This window comes from Prionailurus viverrinus, chromosome E3, assembly GCF_022837055.1.
Source record: "Prionailurus viverrinus isolate Anna chromosome E3, UM_Priviv_1.0, whole genome shotgun sequence".
In the NCBI taxonomy this organism is placed as follows: domain Eukaryota; kingdom Metazoa; phylum Chordata; class Mammalia; order Carnivora; family Felidae; genus Prionailurus; species Prionailurus viverrinus.
This window is the reverse complement of record NC_062576.1, coordinates 39,762,074-39,785,844: the sequence shown is the minus strand read 5'-3', so window position 1 is coordinate 39,785,844 and position 23,771 is coordinate 39,762,074. Positions and strand designations below refer to the sequence as shown.

Genomic DNA, 23,771 nt, shown 5'->3' with positions numbered 1-23,771 from the left:
ATCTTTTTATGCTTTTATTTATTTATTTTTTCAACGTTTATTTATTTTTGGGACAGAGAGAGACAGAGCATGAACGGGGGAGGGGCAGAGAGAGAGGGAGACACAAAATCGGAAACAGGCTCCAGGCTCCGAGCCATCAGCCCAGAGCCTTTTTATGCTTTTAAACGTTTAAGTCATGTGGTATTTATTCATAAATAGTTAATAGTTTTCTGATTGTAAAAGGGACACCTTTGTATTGTGAAGAACTCTTAGAAAACGTGGAGAATAAAAGACCGGGAACACTCATAGTCTGCATCCTGCTCATGGACACCAGATAGTGATCTGGCGCGTCCTTCCAGTTAGTTATTTCTGCCTGTCTTCTGTGTGTTCGTGTGACTTCTCTTCAACTGGAGTCCTGCTAAATGACCAGGTTTGAGCCCTGCTCCTTGAGATCATGGAGCAGACACCTCCCCACATCACTGAAATGGTCTGCGGACGTCTCACAGCCGTGTGCTTCCGGCACGTGCATCTGACGGAGCTCATTGAGCTCTTCCTCTGTTATTGGACTCAGAGGTGCTTTTCATTGATTTGCACAGTCTGGCGTGTCTGCCAGGTGCGGCACATCCTGTGTCCCGGGAGGAAGGGTGCTCCTGCCCCTTGTCTGCCGGGGGGCACCAGGGCTGCCCCACGTTCCTCTGTGGATTTCAGGAAGTGGAATGACTTGGTCTAACTTCGTATTTTAAGATCCTTGGTGCATATTGCTTTCCAGAAATTTTACCCTGCCTTCCCCCTTGAGTTTTTATTCTATTCAAAAACCACTTTAAATGGTAAGATAGCTGCTGGTGTTGAACACTCAGATGAATCACAGAGGCGAGGGGAGCCCAGGGGCCGGCTCTGTTGGGTGTCCCGCTTCCTGGAGATGACGGCTGGCCCGCAGCCCTGCACCTCGTCTCTGGCCGCTGCCCCCCCACTGGGCCGATGCTTTTCTGTTGCGTTTGTTTTGTGTGGATCCCTATTTGACCTAAACGGTAGAGAAAACCAAGTGTAAAATGTAGTTACTGGGTAGAATATAGATTCATTTTATAAACGTCCTTCATCCATATGTTGTGCCTCAGATTTCTGATTTGTTGTACTTTTTAACCCATGTCAAGTGCCCTCCCCCCGCCTTCTACATCCCCATCTTCTGAATGCCAGGCTACGGCCTCCCCCAGAAGCTGGCCGTATCCAGCAACCCATGAGCCCTTGTAGGTCTAGGACTGGACGACTGGATGGGGAGGCAGCTGGCAGTGCGGGGGGCGGGGGGGCGGTATATTGCATCTGGATGCTTCTGAAGTGTTGAGCTGGGAATAGAATGCAGAACTTTCAGGGGAAATAAAATATGCAAAGTAGATCTCAGACACTGAGCAGAGAGCGTGAACGGGGTGGGAAACGGGCGGCAACATCACGGGCAAAGAGCGCACCTCCTTCAGGGTCTGTCCCTGCCACCTGGCTCTGGAAACAACTTAGGGAATTTTAGAACTGTTTCTTTTTAATTTTTTTGTTTATTAAAAAAACGTCTTTAATGTTTACTTATTTTGAGAGAGAGGTAGAGCATGAGCTGGGGAAGGGCAGAGAGAGAGGGAGACACAGAATCCGAAGCAGGCTCCAGGCTCTGAGCTGTAGGCACAGAACCTGACGCGGGGCTCGAACTCATGAAATGTGAGATCGTGACCCGAGCTGAAGTCTGATGCTTAACCGACTGAGCTACCCAGGCGCCCCAGAACGGTTTCTTTTTCAGTGTGTAATCAGAGTGTTTTTAAAGGAGGGGCAGGGCTCTTCACAGCAAGGTCAGGAACGGAAACAGTTAAACGTTGCTTTGTGCACATCCTGTAGTTTGTCTCATTTGGCTCCTTGGCACACGTGAGCTTGCGTCTGTGTCCCGGAGGTAAACTCTAAGTGAGTTATGAGAGAATCTCAGTTTATTCCCAGTTGTACCAACCTGTGGTGACCGGGGCGCGAGCCACCTTCCCTCCCCCTGCATTAGAAGAAGGTGCTTTTCCGTCAGTATTTGTGTTTCCTGTGGTCAGGAATGGCCTCTCCTCCCTCCTCAGGACCACGTTGGCCCTGTGAGGAAGTAGGTAGCCCCCACCAGACGTGGTGGGTCTGTGGGGACGGCTGCATGGCCTGGCCCAGTAGTGCCTGCTGTGTGTGGGGTCCTCTGAGCCCGGGTACCCAGGGAGGCCCCCCCAAGAAGGGTTCCGAGCCCGGGTTCCCACCCTCACGCTGACCTGGTTTTAACGGAGAGAAGTAGATCAGAGACCGAAATAGGGTGGTATGAGCCGATAGGGCAGAAGTGAACTGTGCTTGTCACTGAAATTTTACAGATGTCCTTCTTCTGTGTTTTTCCCCCCTCCCTTAAAGTTCGGACCTTTGGGCTCTCGGATGTATAATATATCAGCTTGTGGCAGGACTGCCGCCTTTTCGAGCGGGGTAAGACCACTCACCGCCCCCTGAAACCATTGTAGCAGCTGACAGCGAGGTGGGAGGGGGCGGCCCTCAGGGCTGGGCCAGGGTAGAGGGGACTTCCGCGTGGTCCTTCAATGACCACAGTGTCTCTGTAGGGAGAGAGGGTGACTGCTGTCCGGGGAAAGGGGAGGTTTGTGTGCTCTGTGCGAAGTGATGGTTTTTCTTGTTTTACAGAAATGAATATCTTATATTTCAGAAGATCATTAAGCTGGAGTATGACTTTCCTGAAAAATTCTTCCCTAAGGCAAGAGACCTTGTGGAAAAACTTTTGGTAAATGTTTTGAATTTTCTTCTGGTAAGGTGATCTGATGGCCACATGCTGAGTCCTTCTGAACTAGTGGTCACAGGAGCTTTACTGCAGGCCCCTGTGTTTAACAAAAGGAGGTCTTGGGATTGATAATGATTACAGATAGATTTGTATCTTCTGTCTCATCTCTATAAGCCCTTTTTAATTTGCAAATGGCTGATTCTTTAATAAGACAGGAGATGATTGTATCATTTTGCTTGTGCTCGTCAACGTACGTGGCACTTAAAATTACTCGTTGCTGGAGCAGCTGGGTGTATTCCAGCGGCATGTGGCTGCAAACGTTAGTGACATCTGTGGATGTCAACTTTAACATCTGCCACCTGAAGCTTTTAAAGATCACCTCAGGTACTATAGCAGAGGTAGGCAGATGTACCCGGGAAAAGGACGTGTGATTGTTCTAGAGCCTGCAGGGTTCCTGCCCTGGTGTGCATGGGCCCTAGACCTTCCCTTCCCTTTCCTTGGCCTTGGGGAGCAGGGTCAGCGCATCTCTGCCTGCCCCTCCTGTGCCATCCGCGGCGGCGTGTTGTTGCTCTGTGGGTCCAGGGGCGTGAGGCTGGGTCTGGGAGGTGGCGGCTGTGGAGCCCTTGGAGATGAAGCATGGGCGGGAGAACACAGCATTCTGTTCCTGGTCTCTGATAGCTCACCGTCAAGACGGATTCTGGGTGTCTTTGTTACGAGAGCCAGTGTGTTCATTTGGCTCTTGTTGTGGGATTTTTAATTGTGTATTTTAAAGAACACTTGTTGGGGCGCCTGGGTGGCCCAGTCGGTTGAGCGGCCGACTTCGGCTCGGGTCATGATCTCGCGGTCCGTGAGTTCGAGCCCTGCGTCGGGCTCTGTGCTGACAGCTCAGAGCCTGGATCCTGTTTCAGATTCTGTGTCTCCCTCTCTCTGACCCTCCCCCGTTCATGCTTTGTCTCTCTCTGTCTCAAAAATAAATAAACGTTAAAAAAAAAAAAAAAGAACACTTTTTTTTTAAATTTTTTAACGTTTATTTTTTGGGGATAGAGACAGAGCGAGGGAGGGGCAGAGAGAGAGAGGGAGACGCAGAATCCGAAGCAGGCTCCAGGCTCTGAACTGTCCGCACAGAGCCGGACACGGGGCTTGAACCCACAAACTGTGAGATCATGACCTGAGCTGAAGTCGATGCTTAACCGACTGAACCACCCAGGCGCCCCAGGAACACTTGTTGTTATTCGTTAAGTTCTGATTTATTTTCACCTGTGCGGGGGGGGAAGGCTAGAGGCTGGAGAGAGGAGAAGCCGCCCAGGGGGTGAGTCCAACGTCCACCCCGCGCCCCCCCCCCCCCCCCCCCCCGGCGCTCTGTCGGTGGTGGCGGGGCGGGGCAGGCCGTGGGGCCATTCTGTGGCCAGAGATGGGAATTGGGAAGAGTGTGCAGAAAGAATTTGTCGGTCAGGATTAGTCTTTGTTCCGGACACTGACTCGTTTTGACTTCTGTTTCAGGTTTTAGATGCCACGAAGAGATTAGGCTGCGAGGAAATGGGAGGGTACGGCCCTCTGCAGGCTCACCCCTTCTTCGAGTCCATCTCGTGGGAAAACCTGCAGCATCAGACGCCTCCGAAGCTCACCGCTTACCTGCCGGCCATGTCGGAAGATGACGAGGACTGCTACGGGAATGTAAGCCGGTGGCACGCACGCAGTGTCCGGGTGTGGGGTGTGTGTGTGTGTGTGTGTGTGTGTCCGTGTGTCCGTGTGTCCGTGTGTGTCTCTGTGTCTTTGTGTGTGTCTGTGTGGTGTGTGTCTGTGTGTGTCCGTGTGTGTGTGTGGGGGGGGGTGCTTCTGTGTCTGGTGTCGGGGGAGTACGTGTGTGTCAGGAACAGCCCAGCTGAGGGGAATCGCACGTGCTGTGCTGTGTGCAGTTGTGCCGTGGGCCCTGGGAGTCCAGCCTGTGGGGTGCACGGCTGGAGGGGAAGCCAGCATTGATCTGTTGGTGGTTGAACACTTGGTGGCCAGGGTCGGAGTTTCTCCCCAGTGCTGGGGCCGAGGAGGCTCCGGCCTGCACATCTGCCGGAGGGTGAGGGCAGTCTCCTTTTCTTATTTCCTATCGTTAATTTTCGCCCGGACGATTCACATCGGAGCCCGGTGTTGGGGCAGGGAGACGGTAGCAGTGGGAGCAATACCCTGCACACCGTCCCCCTTGGCTTGGGGGTTCTGAGTCTCCCGGTAGGCTTCTGTCTTCGGCTTTTGGCTGGTGTCTTTATAATCGGGTGTCTACAGACGTTCTGGAATACTTAACTTTCCGAGAGAAGCCCAGGATGCTCCTGCTTTGAACTTTTTGGAGACATGGCATTCGGGATGGACATGGGTCACTGTTGGCTTTTAGTGCCTGGGAGAAGCAGGGGTCTTAAGTATACTTTGTTCTTTGAGCTTCTCTTCTGGAGGGTGTGAAACACGGAAGTGGGCAGAGGAGTGCAGTGAGCCACAGGGCACCTGTCTCGCACCTTGGGTGACCAGCTCACCGACAGTCCTGTGCTCCCTCCTCACCCTTTACTGTGATCCTCGTATTTAAATAGGATTTCACGTGTTTCTGTTCTCACCGATCATCCATTCTCATTGTTTAGCTTCTGTTGTTGTGGCTTATCCTAACCAGTGACCACATATCGAGTTCTCCTTTATTTGATTGGCGGACTCTAGATTTTATCTAAAAGTCACCCAGAGCTTAGTCAAAAGTACTACTTGTATCATCTCTCAGAGACTGAATTTCTTCTGTCTCTTACTGTTGTAAATAAAACCTCACCCTTTTGTTATCCTCAAGTATCCTTTGTGCCCAGACTTGAGGGGAGCCAGCTGTGGGAAGCTCTCTCAGGTGGCCTCAGCTGTCCGCAGGCTCCATGTGTGCAGACTGAAGGGGACTCAGCCCCAGGACTCTGCCCCTGGCCTGACGTCTTGCCCGAACCATGGCCGGTCGGGGTGGGTTGGGGTCTCCAGTGCCTTTGGCAGGGGTGTCCCAGGGAAGCGGTGTGCCCTCCCCACCAGCTCTGAAGCAGCTGTACGTGCCGTGACTGGCTCAGATCTCAGTGCCCGGGGCGCTCCGCTTTCTGGAGCTGTGTGTGTGCACACCCTGGAGTGTCCTGTGCACGCCCTCTGCTGTTTCATCGCATTCACTGTGTTGAGAGCCCTGGCTTCTCGGTACTCGAGTGTTACCATCTTAAAACCAGCTCCGTTTGTTAATGGCTTACTTTTTGTTAAGTGGCTCATCCTCTGCTTTAAAAGCTGCCTTGGAAGGGGTTCAGGCAGCGCTCGCTATGCTAGACTTGCCATTTGGACAGTTAAGTGAGCCTGGAAAAAGACTTAAGCCTGGAAAGATACCAGGTACAGGAGGGGGCCTTCCCTTTCTGCGGGTGTTGACAGCCTCTCGGGGGCAGGTTTTCCCTCGAGGGGCTCTGAGAGAGTCTGGGGTCCTTTTCAGCAGTGAGGGGGCTTCCATCTGGGGGTGAGTAGCAGGGAATGGTCTCTGCTCAGGGAGGGAAGAAGCAGGCCCTCGGTTCTCTTGCGTGTCCCTAACCCCCTGGGGTGCTAACGGTAGTGCTGGCGGTTAGGCTCTGGAGTGAGCGTGCCGGGTGTGGTGCCCCTGGAGAAGTGCTCTGGGCCGGACCAGCCGGGGCAGTTTCCTTACTGTGCACAGCCCAGTGGCACCCCTTGTCACACATTCTTTCTGGGCCTGTGTTTTGTGCTGTGGGTTGTCGTAGGCATGCTGAGGAGAGAAGAGCAGAGAGCTGAGATACAGCATCTGGAGCTTTCCACGGGGAGCAGTGCAGTGCAGTGCAGCCCCCCAGACAGGAATCACCCACACAGCGACGGTGGTGATGGGAAGCCTACAGCTCTGTGACAAGACTAGAGGGGCTGCTGCGTTCGAAGGACTTAGAGGACCGGTTCTGATGTGGTGCTAGCTAGTAGGATGTGGCCTTGGGGGAGGTCTGAGCCTCAGTTTTCCTGTTTCGGAAGTGGAGTTGATGGAGGCAGCCGTCTCACTGGCCTTGCAGCCCCCTGAGACACCTGGGGTGGCTCACGGAAGCCTGTATAAACTTTGGAATGTTAAGCAGAGGCGGTCTTGGGCTGGGCAGTTCCTCACAGAGCAGAAGCAGAGAATGTGCCAGAAGAAGACCTTAAGTGAAGGGCTATGGGAGTGTCCCGGTGTCACTCCCAGCCAGGAGCCGGTACGGTGGGACTGAGACTGCTGTTTGTGCCATGTGAGCCCTAGGGAGAAGGCTGCTTGGGCAGCAAGGCTGCAGGGTCTGCACGAGGGGGCCTGGCTCTGAGGCCCAGCTCTGTGGGGGGCAGCCGGGTCCTTTCTGGAGGCACCGGGAAGATACGCTGACTCTTAGCCGTTGGCAGTGGCTTTTTTCCCCCTCGTACTTGGCTGCGGTGGGGTCCGGGCGTGGGGCCTGCAGCTGTGGGGAGAAGGCTGCCCAGGGTGACCTCTCTTCCCAGGTCTTCGCTAGGGGTTCTCTGGCCCTGTCACTGGCCCCAGGGGCATGTGGGTGTGCAGGCTGTGCCTGGTCGGCACATTTGTGAGTACATCCGTTTTTGTGTCCCCACCGGTTTGTGGCTTTGTCCAGAGTGGCAGACAACTTTGTATCAAGCTTAATGAATATTTGCTGCAGTTAAAAGGAATTTTTTTTAAAAAATGAGCACAGTCGAGTTGAATTGAATCGAGTCAAATTGAATACAGTGACAACCACAGACTCAGCAACGTAGAGCCACGGGGCCAAAGGAGGAGGGCTCGTGAGCTCACAAGAGGGTGCCCCCAGGTGGCCACCCGTCCCTCCTCCTAGCCCCTCTGGTCAGGGCGGCACGGGCCTTGCAGAGGTCAGCAGGCCCCAGGCCTTGGGTCTCCCCTCCCTGGGTTCGGAGGCTGGGGGTTAGGTTCGCCCGTCGGGAGCAAGACCAGACCTGGCAGCCTCCGGCCCCGCCCACTTCCGTGGCGGCCGGCCAGCGCAGGAGGACTCGGAGCTGCCTCGGGGGCCTCCGGGCCTCCAGGGTGTGGGCTGCGGGCCCAAGGGGAGTGGTGCACGGCTGTCACTCTCCCCTCCTCTCTCTGCAGTACGACAACCTCCTGAGCCAGTTTGGCTGCATGCAAGTGTCCACGTCCTCGTCGTCACACTGCCTGCCCGCCTTGGACGCAGGCCTGCCGCCAGCGGCGGGCAGCAACATCGAGCAGTACATCCATGACCTGGACACTAACTCTTTTGAGCTGGACCTCCAGTTTTCCCAAGACGAGAAGAGGCTCCTGCTGGAGAAGCAGGCCAGCGGCAATCCTTGGTAAGAGCTCGCAGGTGTAAGCCGCGCTCCACTGACCGGTGCGGGGCACCCGGCCTTCGTCGCCGCTGCCTGCCGAGGCCCCCACCGCCTCACACCTCCCTCGCTGCCTTGCGTGCTCTGCAAACGAGGGCCCTCAAAGGGTCCAGCTTGAAACGGGTGTTTGGAGGTGTCGGGCCCGGGGATGAGTGGGTTTCAGCCCGTCGGGGCTGTAGCCCTTGGGGTTGAGCGGGCAGTCCTGCCGTTGCCCGTGATCCGATGCTGTGGATTCGTGGCAGACTGGATGACCACCGCCCCCTGGTGAGGCGTGTGGGACCTTCCAGAGTTTTAGCTATTGCAGATCGTCATTCGTGTGTAGCTTTTCCCACGTGCCTGGGTATTTCTTAAAAGAGGAGCCCTGGGATGGCAGATGGGGTGGCGGTGTGCACATGCGTTGTGTCCACAGTGCCCAGAACCCCCGTTTCCCAGCTCTCTTGCCTCGCCTTATGCGTTTGATGCTCTAAAAGTGGGCTCATGGGAACTTGCACTTGTATTGTTACTGAGGCAATCATCATCTGTGTTCGTTGGCCATTTGTATTTATTTTTTGAGGTATTGTATGTCCTTTAGCTGTTTTTCTTCTTGTATGTTTTCCATCTTTTTGAAATTGACTTCTGACAGCCATAGACATGAAGAATATTTTTGTTGCCTGTTTTGCACACATTTTTCAGTTATCTTTGCATTATCTTTTCCAGTTACGTTGTGTGTATTTTTGAATAGAAGTTACAAATTCTTACAAAGTCACATGTGTCTGTTTTCATTTTGTTTTCCACCTTAGTCATGTTGAGAAGAGTGTCTGTACCCTGACATTTTCTTGATGTGTTGTTATGGTTTCACCTTTCACTTGGGCAGAGGGGAGTCCACCTTGGGGATGGGGTGGGGAGATGTGTAGGGGTAGGAGTGGGGATGGAGGGAGAAGGTGGGCGATCAGAGGGCTGGGCTGGGCCAGAGTGTGGAGGAGTGAGAAGGCAGGGCCCAGAGGGGAGCGCGTGGCGAAGCTGGGATTTTGTACCATTAGAAATTATCGTTTCTAGAAAAAGTGACAGTGATGTTGGCAAACTGGAATACTCTACACTTCTCTGGAGTTTGTCTTTTCTCAGGTGGTATCGCTTCGGAGTGTGTGCTGAGCAGGGAGGAAGGGGCTTTGGTCCAAGCAGTGTGAGCACCGCCGGGCCGCGCACTCTCTGCACGCCTTCATGCCGGCTTGTGCGGGAGCGTCCTGGGCCGTGCGTGCTGGGGTCCCTGACGAGGGCTCGCTCTGTTGCAGGCGCGGGGTTACTCCCCAGAAAACCGTGTGTCTTTGCCTCTGGCGTTTCCTGAGGCTCTTCTGTCCAGGTTCTGGGCCCTGCCGAGGCCTCTTGCCGTGCCTCTCTTTGTTCCGGCTTCTCTTCCCTTTTCTCCAGGTTCAGGCCTATTTGGAATCTGGTGATGGCAGGAGCTTTGAGGCACCCTTTATTTGGCCAGCGCGAGATCTGTCAAAAACACTTCGTTCTTAGGAACCGTGGCTCCCGGTGTAGGTCGCGCAGGGCGTACCGCTAATTGTGTGATACCGCTGAGATGGTGTGTGCTCTCTCCTTCCCGTTCTCTGTGAGCGGGCATTGCACTTCTTCAGGGGCCCCACGCTGTACGGTGACGTGGTTTTTGGACTGTGTGCTTGTTTTGTATTTTCTGAAGAAGTAGGTTTACAGTAGAAGTAGGTGCAGTTTTAGAAATTTAGTGAATTCTCAGTATTTCTACTGCGCTCTTAGTGGCTGTCTTCAGTTATACCTGCTGTCATTACTGTAACTCCGTGCCATCCAGTAAATCCTTGCTGTGAAATTGTGAAGTTTTCCTTGTGCCTACACAGACACCCGACAGGATCTGAGTACACTTGGCTGACTTTTTTTGCAATAAAATTTTAAAATTTGTGAAAAACATTTCTGAATTTTATCTGAAACTATTCTTTTTCCATATTTAAATTTTAATGTTTATTTTATTTTTGAGAAAGAGAGACCGAGCATGAGCTGGAGGAGGGGCAGAGAGGGAGACACAGAATCCAAAGCAGGCTCCAGGCTCTGAGCCGTCAGCCCAGAGCCCGATGTGGGGCTCGAACTCACAAACCGTAAGATTGTGACCTAAGCCGAGTCAGATGATTAGCTGACTGAGCCATCAGGGCGCTCCTGAAACTATTATTTTAGATTCGGATGATGTAGTCTAAAATAAAAGGACGTTTATCACCTGTCTTCCACATTTAAGTAGGAATCATCGCCTCAAAAAGGGAGATGATCTGCTTTCTTGATCCATAGCAGCCCCACCTACGTCTGAAGGGACTGAAGAGGAGGCCCTGCCTATGAGAGAGGGAGCGGGCTGCCCGCGGAACCTGGGCCGGACTGCAGGAGCTACCGCATACCCACGGGTGTCAGTACCTTCCGGGTCGTGTCTCTGAGCAGAATGTTTGGCATCCTGTCCTGGCGCCAGTGAGGCTGCAGCCTCCGAGGCCCCTCATTCGGAGTTCTAACAGTAAAGGAATTTTGTGTTGTAATTGTACACAAGGAGCTCTTTCAGTGCCACACATTAATAAAAAGCCACTGTGTTGGGGTGCCTGGCTGGCTCAGTCGGTTGAGCGTCCGACTTCGGCTCAGGTCATGATCTCACGGTCCGTGAGTTTGAGCCCCGCGTCGGGTTCTGTGTTGACAGCTCAGAGCCTGGAGCCTGTTTCAGATTCTGCGTCTCCGCCTCTCTCTGACCCTCCCCCATTCATGCTCTGTCTCTCTCTCTCAAAAACACATAAACATTAAAAAAAAAAAAAAAAAAAAAAAGCCACTGTGGCATCTTACAGAGAAGTCACGTTGTCCAGGCTGGAGAAGTGCATGTATGTGAAAGCTCAGAGACCAACGAGCGTTGGGCCGTGGGTGCTACTGGGTGACAGGTAAAGAGGCTTGGTGCCGCCACAGGCCGTGGCGCGGCGGCTCGCTGGGTTAAAGAGATGGCTGCATCCCTCCCGGCGAGTTGTACTTTTGCCTCACATGTGGATGAATCCCCAGATACTGCTTGTATTGCAAGCATTAAGCCAAGCGTTGGCTTTGAGTCTGTGAGCCCAGATTCGCATATTTAGGAAGAGAAAAGCAAACTGTGATCCTTGCACATGGATGAAAACTAGACGCTCGCAGTTAATCCCACCGTCGTGTTGAATCTCTACGGCTTGGAAGCTGAAGTCCCACAGATTATCTGCACGTTTCTTGAGCTGAGCACCGCACCATCCTTCAGCTCCTTATTGATAACACTGGTTAATTCCCCAGCATTCAGGACACAGGGAAGACTCAGGAAGACTCCCTCGTCAGTGCCACACATGCCCCTCACCGCCGTCGACACCAGAGGAGTCCTGGATAGATTTTCAGCATGGATTCAGTGAGATCTGCCACGCCAATCCAGTAACGCGGTTTGTGTCCTTTTAGCTCGAAGACTTTGTAGACACCCTCAACCGCCATCCTAGGAGGTCTCTTCCAGTTTTCACCGTCATTGTCTGCTCCCATTTCTGGATTCGGTTCCCAGAGAGAAAAGTCTGCCACGTTCACCCCACACAGCCACACGAAGAGTTGCCACATTCTCCCAGAATCCATCCGTGGCTGCTGCTGGGATGAAGGCCAGGTTTTCAGTTGGAAGATAGCAAAATCTCACGGAATCCAGATTACACCCACTTCCCGTCAAACGATGTCCGGGTGGACCGCTTAGTTTCCAGGTCACGTAGGAGAATATCCACTGGGTTGGAAACCACAATCACGACACAGCTTGACTATAGGTGGAACGGTAGATTTGAAGGCGCTCACGCTCCTCTGGCCTAGACCGAGCCATCCCTCTCCCTCCTGCTGACAGACCCCTGCAGCCACCACCGCAGGCCCGGTCTCAGTGACCAGAGTCTTCTGTCGGCCACAGTCTCAGGTGTGTGAAGGAAGAAGCTCCCGCGTGGCAGACCCAGCGTTTCTCCTTTGAGTTCATCTTCCGAAACATCCCGACCAGGGCAAGTTGGTCAGCGAGAGACTCTCCCAGAGTGTTGACGGCACAGGCCGCTCCAACTTGGGCAACGTCCGCTGCCATGATCTTACCGGTGGCGGTCCGGTTGTCCCCAGCGCCACCGCCGTGGCAGCGGAGAGACAGCCAGAAGAGCCGCGCAGAGGCGGCCGAGTCGGCGGCGTGCGTCGTGTCTTTCCGAGGGCGCAGGAGCTGCCCGGAGTGCCTCTTGTGACTCTTACTGTCTGTCCTGGAACAAACGCGTCGACAGGTGTGCCGGTGGTGCAGAGGCAGCGGTGGGTGAAACCACGGGTGCCAGGTCACGAATCCAGGCCGTGGCACCTAGCCGTGCGCAAGCACCTGGGCTCTCTGCAGCCAGCACGCGCTCATGGCGAGGGAAGAACCCCTCCTCACTTGTAAGTAGTCATCACCAAACTCTGGTTTTGTTAGTCGTGTGCATAGCGCAGCGGGAAGTGTGCGGGAAACGTCTCTGCCGCCGACCCAGCTGTGAGCCGCCTCAGGCCGAGCCTTTGGCTGTTGGTTGGCGCCGGGAGTCCGACCCCCTCTCGTTCCGTGAAGACCGTTTTCACCACAGAGTTTTACTGGCAAACGATGGCCGTTCCAACTGGGCCGTTTGGCCCTTTTTTCTGGGAGATGAGCGGCATGAGCCTGTCAAGACTGACAGCTGCCAATGTTTGTTACCAGTGATAAAATCGGAATTAGAATTTTGGGAAACGTTATCTGTTTCTGTGAGCTTGCCATCTTCCCAGTGCTTCAAGCCTTTTTTTGAGGAGGTAAGTAGCGATGGTAATATGTTGAATTTGTCAGCACTGAGAAGGTCTCCGTCGTAACCCAGCGAACCACCGTCTTTCAGGTGAGTGCTGTGTGCCGCTGTAAAATCGCGTCAGGGCGGCAGAACCGTTCAGAGTGCCAGGTGCCCCAATGAGCTGCAGGGTCCCAGGGCCCGAAACGCCCATTGCTGGGGACTCTGCTTCCGCACGGCAGCGGACCTGGCAGGAGCCGCACTGGCCGAGCGGAGGCGGAGGCAGGCCGGAGCCCCCCGCTCTCGATGTGAGGCCACGTGCTAACGAGGTTTGTCAAATGTGCAGCAGGCTCATGCTTTGCGTTAATTATCTTCGTTTTGGAAAAAAGTTACTCTTGAATAAAAATGGTGTTTATGTTAGTATGTGATGGGTTTATTTTTGTATCTTACGAATTAAATAAATATTTGAAAATGCTTCTGTCTTAATTTCTCCTACATAAATATCAGTGGCTAAAACCCATATAAAGGACGTCTCTTCGGGATCTTCTGTAAAGTTTGAGGGTGTAAAGGGGTCCCGAGAGCTAGTGTTGTAGAGCCAGCTGGCCACGGTCACTTGTTCCTCTGTCACCTGTGTCAAAGCCCAGTGTGGGAGCCTTCCTGAGGCGGTCAGGAGAGCCACGTCGGGGTTCTGGCGGTCCTGCTTGGCTCTCCTGGGTGCGACCGTGCACTGAAATGGCTCAGGCTTGCTTGTGGCCTCAGGCTTGCATCCTTGAAAATGATCTTTTCGGGGTATAGGGGGTGCTGCTGGGCTAGTGTGAGGAGGAGAGAACCGTGGCTGTGGAATCAGGAAGGAGCGTCTTAACCCCATCACCCTTCGAGAAATGAGCGTCCCTGTGTGTGGAGCAGGGCTGCGGTGAGCCCCGCCTGCCTGCCGACCGCGCTCCGAGAGTCCCGGGCTTTGGGGTGCAGGGTCACGTGCCGCTGGCCAGAGAGGGGAAAGGTGCCTCGTGCAGGAGTTGGGGGTGCCTTTTTGGGGGAGCGGGAATTGACTGTTGGAAGGAAAAAACTCAAAGCGATGCCGTAAGTACTTAAACTTTTCAAAGGAGACCCCCAGCAGCCTGTTGTAAGCCTGGGTGAGTGTGCTGCGCGACTGGGTTGTGGCACTTGTGCTCGTAATGGAGCTTCGGACCCTCTGTGTCCTGCCTCGGGTTCATTTCAGCGCAGCCACTGGGTCCAGTCAGCCGGCGCCATCTGTCACCCCGGGCCGTGTGGCTCCATGCCTCCTGCTTACACACGTGTGGCAGGGAAGGTGGGTGCTGGTCCGCGCAGTCGGGCAGGCCCCTCCATGGGGTGTGTCCGTGGGGTCCTCACCACGGGGATGAGGAAGGGGCTTCCCTACAGTGCCACGATGTTCTGTGGCTGAGCCGGTGCCGTGACTTCAGTTTCACTGGTGCAGAAACACCATTGGGGTTGTTTGTGCTCCTGCTCCTTGTCTGTCTTTACTTCCTGAGGGCCGGTAGCCGGGAGTAGGCTCACCTCTCAGTACACGATTTCCAGATTGTCGTTTGGCGGGCCTTGAGTTCAGGGCCATAGGCACCGGTGCCATGCGGGAGCGTCCCTTTCCAGAGTTGTCCCGGGGCGCTCGCACACATGCCAGGGCACCCCAGTAGGGCACGCGAGAAGGGGAGCTTTTGGTTTATTTAGGGCTGTTGAGAATGTGGCGAGGTCACTTTCTCTCTCTCGGAATTTCTAGCTTGTGTCCTTTGCTCAGTTTTCTGTTGAAGCTTTGAGCCTTTCCTGCCACTTTGTGCTCTGTGCGGTGCATGTGCTGACCCTGGTTTGCGGAAGGTTTCTCCATCTGGTCTCCTTGTTCACGTTGGTTGGTGTGCATTCAGAGGTGCTTTCTGTGCTCGCCTGGTCCTGGCCGCTACTGACAAAGTAACTCCTCCTTGCAGGCCCTTCCTTCCCTGCTCTTCCCTTGGCAGGAGCTGGATCGCTTTGGGTCTTCTGGTGACCTGGGATCAGAGTTAACTGACCTCGACAAGAATCTTCCCTAGTTTCTCAAGCTCGGGGAAAACCAGAATATTTTATTCTGTCTCATGATGACCCACATGAGGCTGCGAAGATGCCGTGAGGCCATGTCTTTCCTTCTTTCCTGCTCGTCTTCCCTGGTGTCTTGGCGCCCTCAGCCCGGTGCCCTTGCGGCCCGGCTGCCCGGAGGGCTTGGCGGTGGGATCCTTCACAAGCCTGGGCTGAATTTGAGCTCCCCTCCGCACCCAGTGTAATTTAATTCAAGTCTCCCCGTATTATTTGTGGTCCTGAATGTCACATCCAATTGCTCTGTGTTGGGCCTTGTTGACTAGAAGAGGCTTTCTGTTTGATGCGTGTATTTCCGTGCTGCACGAGATCATTGTATCTCCTCTTCCAAGTCTTGTTTTTGTTTGTTGGCTTTGTTTTTAAGTACTTTGAGAGGGAGGTACTGCGCTTTTCCTCATAGACCAGTTTTTTCGTTAAAATTTTGTTTAGTTTTACAAATCCACATGCTGCTACGTCCCCTTAGAAGTAGTCTGGGGCCACAGCGGGCTCTGGAGCGGGCGCTGGTGTGGTTGGGTTAGTCTGGGGGCACTTCTCGGGCCCAGTTGAGCCTGGTGGGAGAATACTAGTCTGCCAGCTTGGCTGGCCTCGCACACATACTAGGTGTCCCGTGTGCGCCCCGGCTCAGATACAGAATGGTAAAACTGTCACTGTTTGAAGTAACAGTTGTTTTATGCCTTTTCAAACATAAAACGCTATGTTCTCCAGTAGGTCCCCCAGACCAAGAATTTCCGTAAAGTCACACACAACAGAAACCGGCAACTGTTCACTTTAACCAAAAGAGATAACCTTTCAACATTAACACGACATCTTTGAAACTCCCAGGAGTCAAAGTGAAGCATACTTGCTAATAATTTGTGTTAAGTCAAAGTCATGTTTCTTGCTTTTTTCTCTTCCAAATTCCTGCCGTATTTGGGTTAGGAGTGCTTTGTTACTATGGTAGAAACAGCAGTAAGTTTTTTGTTTTTTTTTTTTTTAAGGTTTCTTTTTTAAGAGAGAGCGCGCGCGCATGTGAGCACACACACGCTCGTGCGCACACTTGAGTGGGAGAGGGGCGGAGAAAGAGAGGGACAAAGGATTCGAAGAAGGCTCTGTGCTGACAGCAGAGAGCCCGATGTGGGGGTCAAACTCAGGAACCGTGAGATCGTGACGTGAGCTGAAGTCGGATGCTTACTTGAGGCCCCTCCCCCCCACCCCCCTAGGCGCCCCTACCAGTAAGATGTTCTCAGACGGAGTCCAGCACTTTAATTTTAGGGATTTGTGATTCTCAGCTACTCGGTGGTTTCTGAGTATCCAGTCGGGGGTCCCAGCTTGGGCAGGGAACACGTGGCCAGCAGTCAGTATCCCGAGGTTGACTCTCAGCAGCCTCCACCCTTCTGGGGGCCTCTGTGTTCGCCTCAGCTTTGTTCACATTAAAGAGGACGTGTGTCACCGTACGGGTCTGCAGCGCCGCCTCGCCGCCACCTGTCTGCTGCTGCGCGAATACCGCTGTGCAAGAGTTAGCAGCAGGCGACCGTGCTGGCAGGAGTGGATGCTGGCCCGCTTGCACGGTGCGTCGCACTTGGGCCTCACGAGTCACCGGAGCGAGTTGGGGCTGTGAGGAGGCTTGAGCAAAGCTCACAGATGCCCTCGGGAAGTTCATTTTGAGCGGAGTTGGGAGAATTTCCGTCCCTGACTCATGGCAAGCGTCTCATTCTTGCTTTCTTCCTTTCATAGGCACCAGTTTGTAGAAAATAACTTGATACTAAAGATGGGTCCGGTAGATAAGCGAAAGGTAAGTCTGACTCCCGCCGCACCACCGGCTGCCTGTCTCCCTGTCTGCTCTTGGTCGGGGCCTGGCCTCCTTCGGTTGCACACGGCGTCCTTGGTCTTGGTTCCCTTTCTCTAAAAGAGCATTTCTAGATTTGATGGCTAAGGAAGACTCAGCCACTCAGCGGAAGCCGTTTGAAACCACACAGGAAGGCTGTGGTAAAATAGAAATACAACCTCTCGTTTCGGGCTCGGAACCGGGGTTTTCATATCTTCACGAGTTGTCTATTTTTTTATTAGAATCGTTTTTCCAAGTTGTTATTTATTTGTGACCTTGTTATGGATTAATTAAATGGATTGTGTCAAAAATATCAGACCCCACCAACATTCTCCCATCTGCCGACACGGGCCCTTCTTGAGGTCAGGCTCCCGGTCTCCGTTCCTGGCTGTGCCGGAGACACCGCCCGGTGCGGTGTAGCAGATAGGGGTTCCGTCAGGAACACGGGGCCTTGCGGTGATGGTGGGCCAGCAGAGTCGGCTCGTCTTCGCCTGCCCGTGCTGCCGCTGCCCCTGCCCCGTGTGGCAGCCACGGGGGGGCTTGGGGGGGTGGGGGCGGCACGCCCAGTGAGGATGTTGGGATCCAGCTCCAGAAGGCCAGGCAGGCTGGGCACTCAATTCCTCCTGCGCCTGTGTGACACGAGAGGCCGATCCGTGGTGGGGAGGCTGTGTCTTGAGTGCGTGGGCGGGTGGTGGGCAGTGGGCCCGGTGCTTGGAGCTGCTTTGACGGCCTGGCCTCGGGGGCAGCGGTATGTGCCACCTCCTCCCTGAGGTGTCACTGCGGGGCCCTGACAAGCAGCCTCTTTTCGTTTTGCATCAGGGCTTGTTTGCACGACGACGACAGCTCCTGCTCACAGAAGGGCCACACTTGTATTATGTGGATCCTGTCAACAAAGTCCTGAAGGGCGAAATTCCGTGGTCACAAGAACTCCGACCAGAGGCCAAGAACTTTAAAACCTTCTTTGTCCACACGGTGAGTTTGTCTCTCTGGGTTCTCCTTTGAGGGGCTGGTGTTTCTCCCTTTCCTGTGTCCCGGGGACCCCATGTTCTCGGCTCAGCCCTGAGCTGGGCCAGCTTGTCTGTCTAAGGGGTCTGTGACCCTTCCTGCAGAGGTGAGGGCTGCACATATGGGAAGGAAAACCCCACATGCTCGCGTGCTTCCACCGTCATTGGCCGTGGCTGTAGCTTGACGACAGCCTCCTGGTCTCTCTCACGACAGGTCGAGGTGCTGGTCTTGGCGGGATTCCCTCGGGTTCATTAAATCGGTTTTGTCTCCACAGCCGAACAGGACGTATTACCTGATGGACCCGAGTGGGAATGCTCACAAATGGTGCAAAAAGATCCAGGAAGTGTGGAGACACAGGTACCAGAGCCACCCGGATGCCGCCGTGCAGTGACACGTCCGAGGCTGCTGCCCTCGCTGCCAGGACACGTGCCCCAGCGCGGCTCACCGCCATCGGGACGCTTCCAGACCACCTGCCAGCCATCTCAAGGGGGACGCAGACGGCGGAACCTTGCAGCTTTTTTATTTAAAAGAAAAGAAGAAAAAAATACCCAACCACACAAAGAACAAAACCAATAACGAAAAGGAATTCAGGGTCGCTTTGCTTGCTCTCTGTGCTCTGTGGAGGCTTCCCAAGCTCTCCTCGCCACGGGGACCCGGCACCGTGCACGTCCGCCTGATTCCCTCCCGGGCGAGTGGAACAGACTCGAGTCACCAGCTCTGCACCACACGCCCTGGTCACCTGTGGCCGAGGGGATGGGGTGTGTGTCTGGGCTCTTTCCGCCCCGAGGCTGTCGCAGAACCCTTTCGGCAGGGAGCCATATACCCTCCGCCAGGAGTTGGCCTTGGTCTCTGCGGGCTGGGAGTGTTCTTGGCTTTGGTCCGCGTGCTCCCTTTCTTACGTCCCTACTTGATGCCCCCTGTGCCCCAGCAGGGCCCCTTGCTTGCCTTCTCACGCAGCTCTGGCTGTGAGATTTCTGTGGCTGTGAGTGCTCGCTCTGTGGGCTGCGTGTGGCGGGCAGGCTCCAGGTGGTGAGACGTGGCCCGGGCCGTCGGGGTGAGATGCTGAGGTTGGAGGGTGCCAGCGGGGTGTTCCGACCGAACAGCCTTCTAGGCGGTGTGGCCCTGTGGGGCTGGAAACCAGGCCGGTGCCCAGAAAGAGCACTGGCAGAAGTGGGCACCCGGCTGCACCCGGAGTTAGTGCTCCGTCCTGCTCCGTGTGAGGCCAGGGTGGCAGGGCAGATGTAGGGAGGCACCGCTCGGTGAGCTCCTCCTGAGAGTTTTTTCAGAGGGCGAGCTTTGCAGGCCTCCCCCTGGTCGGTTCGGTAGGGCCGAGAGACTCCGGGCGCCAGCAGGCTCCCGGCTGCCACATGCACCCTTTCCGTCGCGATCGAACGTTCTCCTGGCGAAACTCTGAGCGCTTGCACATCTTGGTGGCGAGGGTCTAAAAGCCGCCTCGTGCTGCCAGGTCATCTGGTCCCCATCAAGATGTGGACCTTGCCTGGAAGAAAACGTTCGCCTTGCACGAGGGGTAGGAACGCCACACTGGGGCCTAGCATCCCGCCTGCTCGCTCCCTGGTTTCAGGCTTCTTCCTTGTGTTCCTTAGAGGCAGCAGGAAGCTGTATGCCATGGGGGGGGGGGGGGGGGGTCCAGGATTTACCAGTCCTTTGATTTTCTTTGCTGCCAGTCCCTGGGCAGAGAATGCCTGTTGGCCTGGTGGTCACTGCTCTGCATTTCTCTCCCTGCTCAGGTTGTCCCTGGAGGGCGATCCTCAGTCCCCTGTCGGAGAGGGGGAGGCCCCTCTGCTTGCAGGCTGCTCACAGACACACCTCTGTCCCCAGGGGATGAAGGTGTCCTTCAGGCTTTTAGGAAGGCACCAGCGGAAGGCTCCCGTGGAAAAGATCCACCACCGTCCCCCGCCGCCCATTTCCCCCTCGACCCTCTGCCTGTCTGGAGCAAAAACATCCGCTGCCCTGTGTTGACAAGCAGTCCAAATCCAGAGAAAAGAGGTTCTTCTCAAACTGGTTAGCCTGGGAGGAGTGCGTGGCTGCGCCGGTCCCGCCTCAGGGCAGCGCAGGAGGCGGGGGCGGGTGGTGGTTGGGAGCAGAGACGCTGCCAGGTTTGCCGATGGCTTCCCCCCCTGGCTGCGTGTGCTGCTCTGCACTAGAGCCGAGCCTTACGTGAGCAAGCAAGTGCGCGTGCGCCTAGGTGGGTGGCAAGGTGTTGGGCGTGCTTGCCCTTGGGGTACCGCAGGGAGCAGGACCCTGCTCTGGGCTGGAGTCGTAGGTCAACCTGTCGTCCTCTTTCTTGCTTGTAAAAAAGCTTACCTGTGTTCACCTGCTTTTGAGAAAGTCCGTCTTGCTTGGCCCTTTCAGGAAGTCCGTTTGCAGCTTTTTCTCCATATCGATAACTTAACTGTCAGCACACCGCTTCTGTGGCTGTGCCGTTAAGAGAGTTAGGGGCCTGCTCCTGCACAGCATCCTGGGATCTGGTTACAGGGACCCGAGCAGAGCCGGTATCGGGCTTTCCCAAGAGCACTCAGCTGGGCTGCTCTGGGAGAGACGCATCGACCGTTGCCTTCTTCTCCCTGGTTGGCGCCACTACCTCCCGGGCTAACCCCTCAAGCTCCATCTTAACCTCCAAAACCAGAGAACGAGGGGTTCGGGGTCGAGCTCGCAGCTGACAGAGTTGAAGTGACTGCCCTTGCCTGAGCCAGTGACAGCTGAGCCCTTCCCTGTAGGCTACGTTTCTCCTCTCACTCAGAGCCTTCTTCTCCCCCCCCCCCCCTTTTTTAAGGCCTATACTTCCTCTTTTCCTACCCTGTGCTTACTCGTGTTAGCTTTAGTTTTATCCAGCTTGTCCTTAGAGCTCCTGTCCCGGCATGCAGGTGCCTTACATTCTAAGATGTGGACGTAACTGTTAGTCTAGTATGTACACAGACATACACGGAAATGCAAATGATGTACCTAAGGCGAGAAAGAAAATGCCCTGTGTGATGGATCCAGGAGCCGTGTGTCCCGCTGCGAGAGGGCAAGGGGAAGTGTAAGTGCCAAACCGAAGAGCCGCCAAGCAGAGCCCGCCCTGCCCGCACCGTGTGGCCTCGCTGGCATGGAGGGGAGGGAGCGGGGCTGTGGTCTGCGTGGGCTCGTACAGCCCGCTGTCCTTGTCCCTCTCTGGGCACTCCAGGAAGCCAGGTTTGGGTGCACTTGTCCCTTGCCCTCTTTGTGTGGACCTCACCAGGAGAGCGGGTGGTGGGTGGTGGTAGCCTGCAGCCCCGTCGGGTGCACAGAGCCCCCACCTGGTGAATGGCACTGCATTGCACCTGCGCTTCTGAACCTTGGCTCTCAGGAGTTTGTTGCAGACCTGCTCGGGAAAGATGCCTGTCACAGTCACGCCAGAGCTCACGGCACCCGCACCTGCTCCGGCCCCCGGAGGCCACGCTGTGGTATTTGTGGCCCATACGCGCCCAGGGCCGCGTGTTGTCACAGGGGCTCCAGGTGATTCTGTACTTTATTAAAACATTTGTTTTCTGGAAAAAAAAAAAAAATCAACCGTAGGCTTACCAACCCAGAAAAGACCACTGTGAACGTTCTGGTATATAGCCCACCTTCTCCCCTCCCCCCATGCAGACATTTGTTTTCTTTTTAAACTAAACTGGGAACATAAAACACTGTTCTGCATTCAGCTTTTTTCACTTGATAATTTATCTTAAGCATTTCTCCATGTCATGAGCAATGATTAAAAAAACATTGTTTTCAGTGATTGTAGAGCTTAATGTTATAAATTTTATCATAATTTATCTAACCATTTCCCTGTTGTAAAACACTTAGATGGTTTTTGGTTTTTCACTATTTAAATAATGCTGTGATGAATATCTTCCTAAATCTTTGATTTTGACTCTGACCTCCCCCTTCCCCCCCATTCCTAGAAGTCATGTTTTTGGGTTAAGGAGTTTGTTTTAAAGGTGGTTTTTTAGTCCTTCCTCTGTCTTCGTCTGATGCTTAGATGCTCAGAGTTCAGTGCAGAGCCTCCTCGGTTGTGTCCTGAGGATTGTGATCAAATCAGTTTCTGGTAAGGGGTGTGTTCCGTAGAATGTTTTAATAAGACTGCTCTTTTTTTATAATGCTAAAATGACATCCTTATTTAGGTCCATTTGTGGCAGATTTTTTCAAAAGCTAATTTCCTTATTTTCCTTGAAGACTCTGGTTATGCTTGCATGTTAGTTACCGTCCCGTCCCCGCTGCTGCGGCTGTCCAGTGCTCCGTGATCTCGTCAGAAGCTCGCGCTTTGTGTCCACAATGGTACTGAATGTGCATCTGCACAGTCAGCTGAGGGAAAAGTGTTGAACTGACCTTGCCACGTGCTTACTGGATGATTTGTAGTCAAGTTTGTACACTCAGTACATTGGGCCGTTCGGAATCAGTAAAAGAGCAAGTTCTCTACTTGAAGGAGACCACGTAGACAGTTGGGTTTTGCAGAAATCTCATTGCCCTCGTTCTCTCCAAACGGTGGGACTCAGTAAGAAGGTCTTAGCGGTTCAGTAGCGTGCAGTGGCTAGGCCTTTTCACTGTGGAATGTGATTGTCCTGGCCGACATGGTTTAAGGACCTCTCACACTGTTTCGGGTTGTCTGCTGGTCATCGAGTCCACACCACCCAATTTGGTTTCATTCTTGATTTCTCCACTTCAGTTTGGGGTCCGCTGATTCTGAGGAGAGGTGCATGAGAGATTTTTTAGGTGCCATGGTCAGTGCTGCTCGAGTCCGCCAGAGATTATGGCTGGATTGTGCAGAATGAGATTCCCTGCCCTCCTCTGACACCCCAAGTCCCCTGTGCCCTGGCCGGTCCACAGACTGGGTGCTCACCGCCCGGTCCGCGGAGGCTGCGGCTGCCGTGAAGAGGTGTAGCGTATGGTGAGGGCCCTGTTCTCGGAGATGTTGCCATATAGTTTCATCTTTCCACATTGTTTCATCTCGCCCAGAGCTAAAGTGAACTGATGGGGACTCAGGTAGCCCTTCCCTCTCAGGCAGCCTCTGTGATGGGTGCCTTAAATCAGGGCGGGAGTCACTCCCAGAGCCTCTGAGGGGCGCAGGCTGCTGGTCCAAGATTGCAGAGTTGTGACTCGGGCTGCCTGTGGAGAACTGGTCTGGGGAAGAAGCTGTTCCGGGAAAGAGCAGTCCTGTCTGTCTGTAGCTGAGACAGCTGTGATGGGCAACTGACCGTGCCTCCACGTATACCTGAATTTTCCACAGAACCCATTTCTTCAAATACGAAGAAACACCAAACTTCATGTACACGGAACTTTTTATAGAAGGCAGACCTTTTTTTGTGTGCGTGATCCATCCTCGTCTAACCCATCTGGCAGAATGACTTACGAAAAGGGGTCATTTTGCTGGTGGAAAGCCTCTTTATCGTTATCAGAAGTTTGATTGGACATTGACAAAAATTTTTGCAGTTTTTAGAGCTGCTGTAGCTGTTCCTTAACACAAAATAGGATGAATCAGTAGTATGTTAGCTGTCTTTCAGGTTGGTGGCAGTCAGTTAGGACATGTATAAAATTCTCTACCTGGTCTGTAGCTGTAACTGTGATGTACAGGCAAAGCAAAAATTTAAAACTTACGAAAACAAATAATGCAATGATATTAGGATATACACTTTTGTATTTTTATTCTTATATAAGGTTATTTGCTGGCTATTGTTGGCCTCTAGTTCAGTCTGTGTTATTTAAAATCTAATATATGAATTATTTGGATTGAATTCATGTTCGGGGCCACGTTGTTGTATGTATTGATGTACAGCCTTGAATGTGAATAATTATTGTAAACTATATTTTACAACTTTTTTTCTGGCTTTATTATATAAATTTTCTATTTGGTCAATGATTTAATCATATAATTTAATGAATCTGTTTCTTCTCTTTTTTTCAAATATTTGTGCTGTAGACGTAGTTACTGGATGATGAATTTTCCACGTATGCTCGGTAGTCTTGTAATAAAAAAGCATGTAGAGTGTAG

The 23,771-nt window shown here is 53.6% G+C and overlaps 1 protein-coding gene and 1 pseudogene across 6 annotated transcripts in view; one reads left to right on the top strand and one right to left on the bottom strand.

The window, feature by feature from the left end:
• The window catches only part of PDPK1 (3-phosphoinositide dependent protein kinase 1), a 79,760-nt gene extending 55,990 nt beyond the window's left edge, over positions 1-23,770 (top strand). For 5 of the 6 annotated variants that reach the window (XM_047837383.1, XM_047837385.1, XM_047837386.1 and 2 more), the window contains 7 exons: positions 2,380-2,448; positions 2,659-2,755; positions 4,253-4,426; positions 7,854-8,071; positions 16,666-16,723; positions 17,576-17,728; positions 18,036-23,172. In XM_047837383.1, coding sequence (XP_047693339.1) covers positions 2,380-2,448; positions 2,659-2,755; positions 4,253-4,426; positions 7,854-8,071; positions 16,666-16,723; positions 17,576-17,728; positions 18,036-18,152 — 886 coding nt within the window. In that variant the 3' untranslated portion in view covers positions 18,153-23,172. Of the gene's footprint in view, positions 1-2,379; positions 2,449-2,658; positions 2,756-4,252; positions 4,427-7,853; positions 8,072-16,665; positions 16,724-17,575; positions 17,729-18,035 lie in introns of all 6 variants that reach the window. The other variant, XM_047837381.1, reaches the window with a different exon arrangement.
• Positions 8,205-14,461, bottom strand: LOC125154642 (L-lactate dehydrogenase B chain-like; annotated as a pseudogene).
• Position 23,771: the final 1 nt, after the last annotated feature.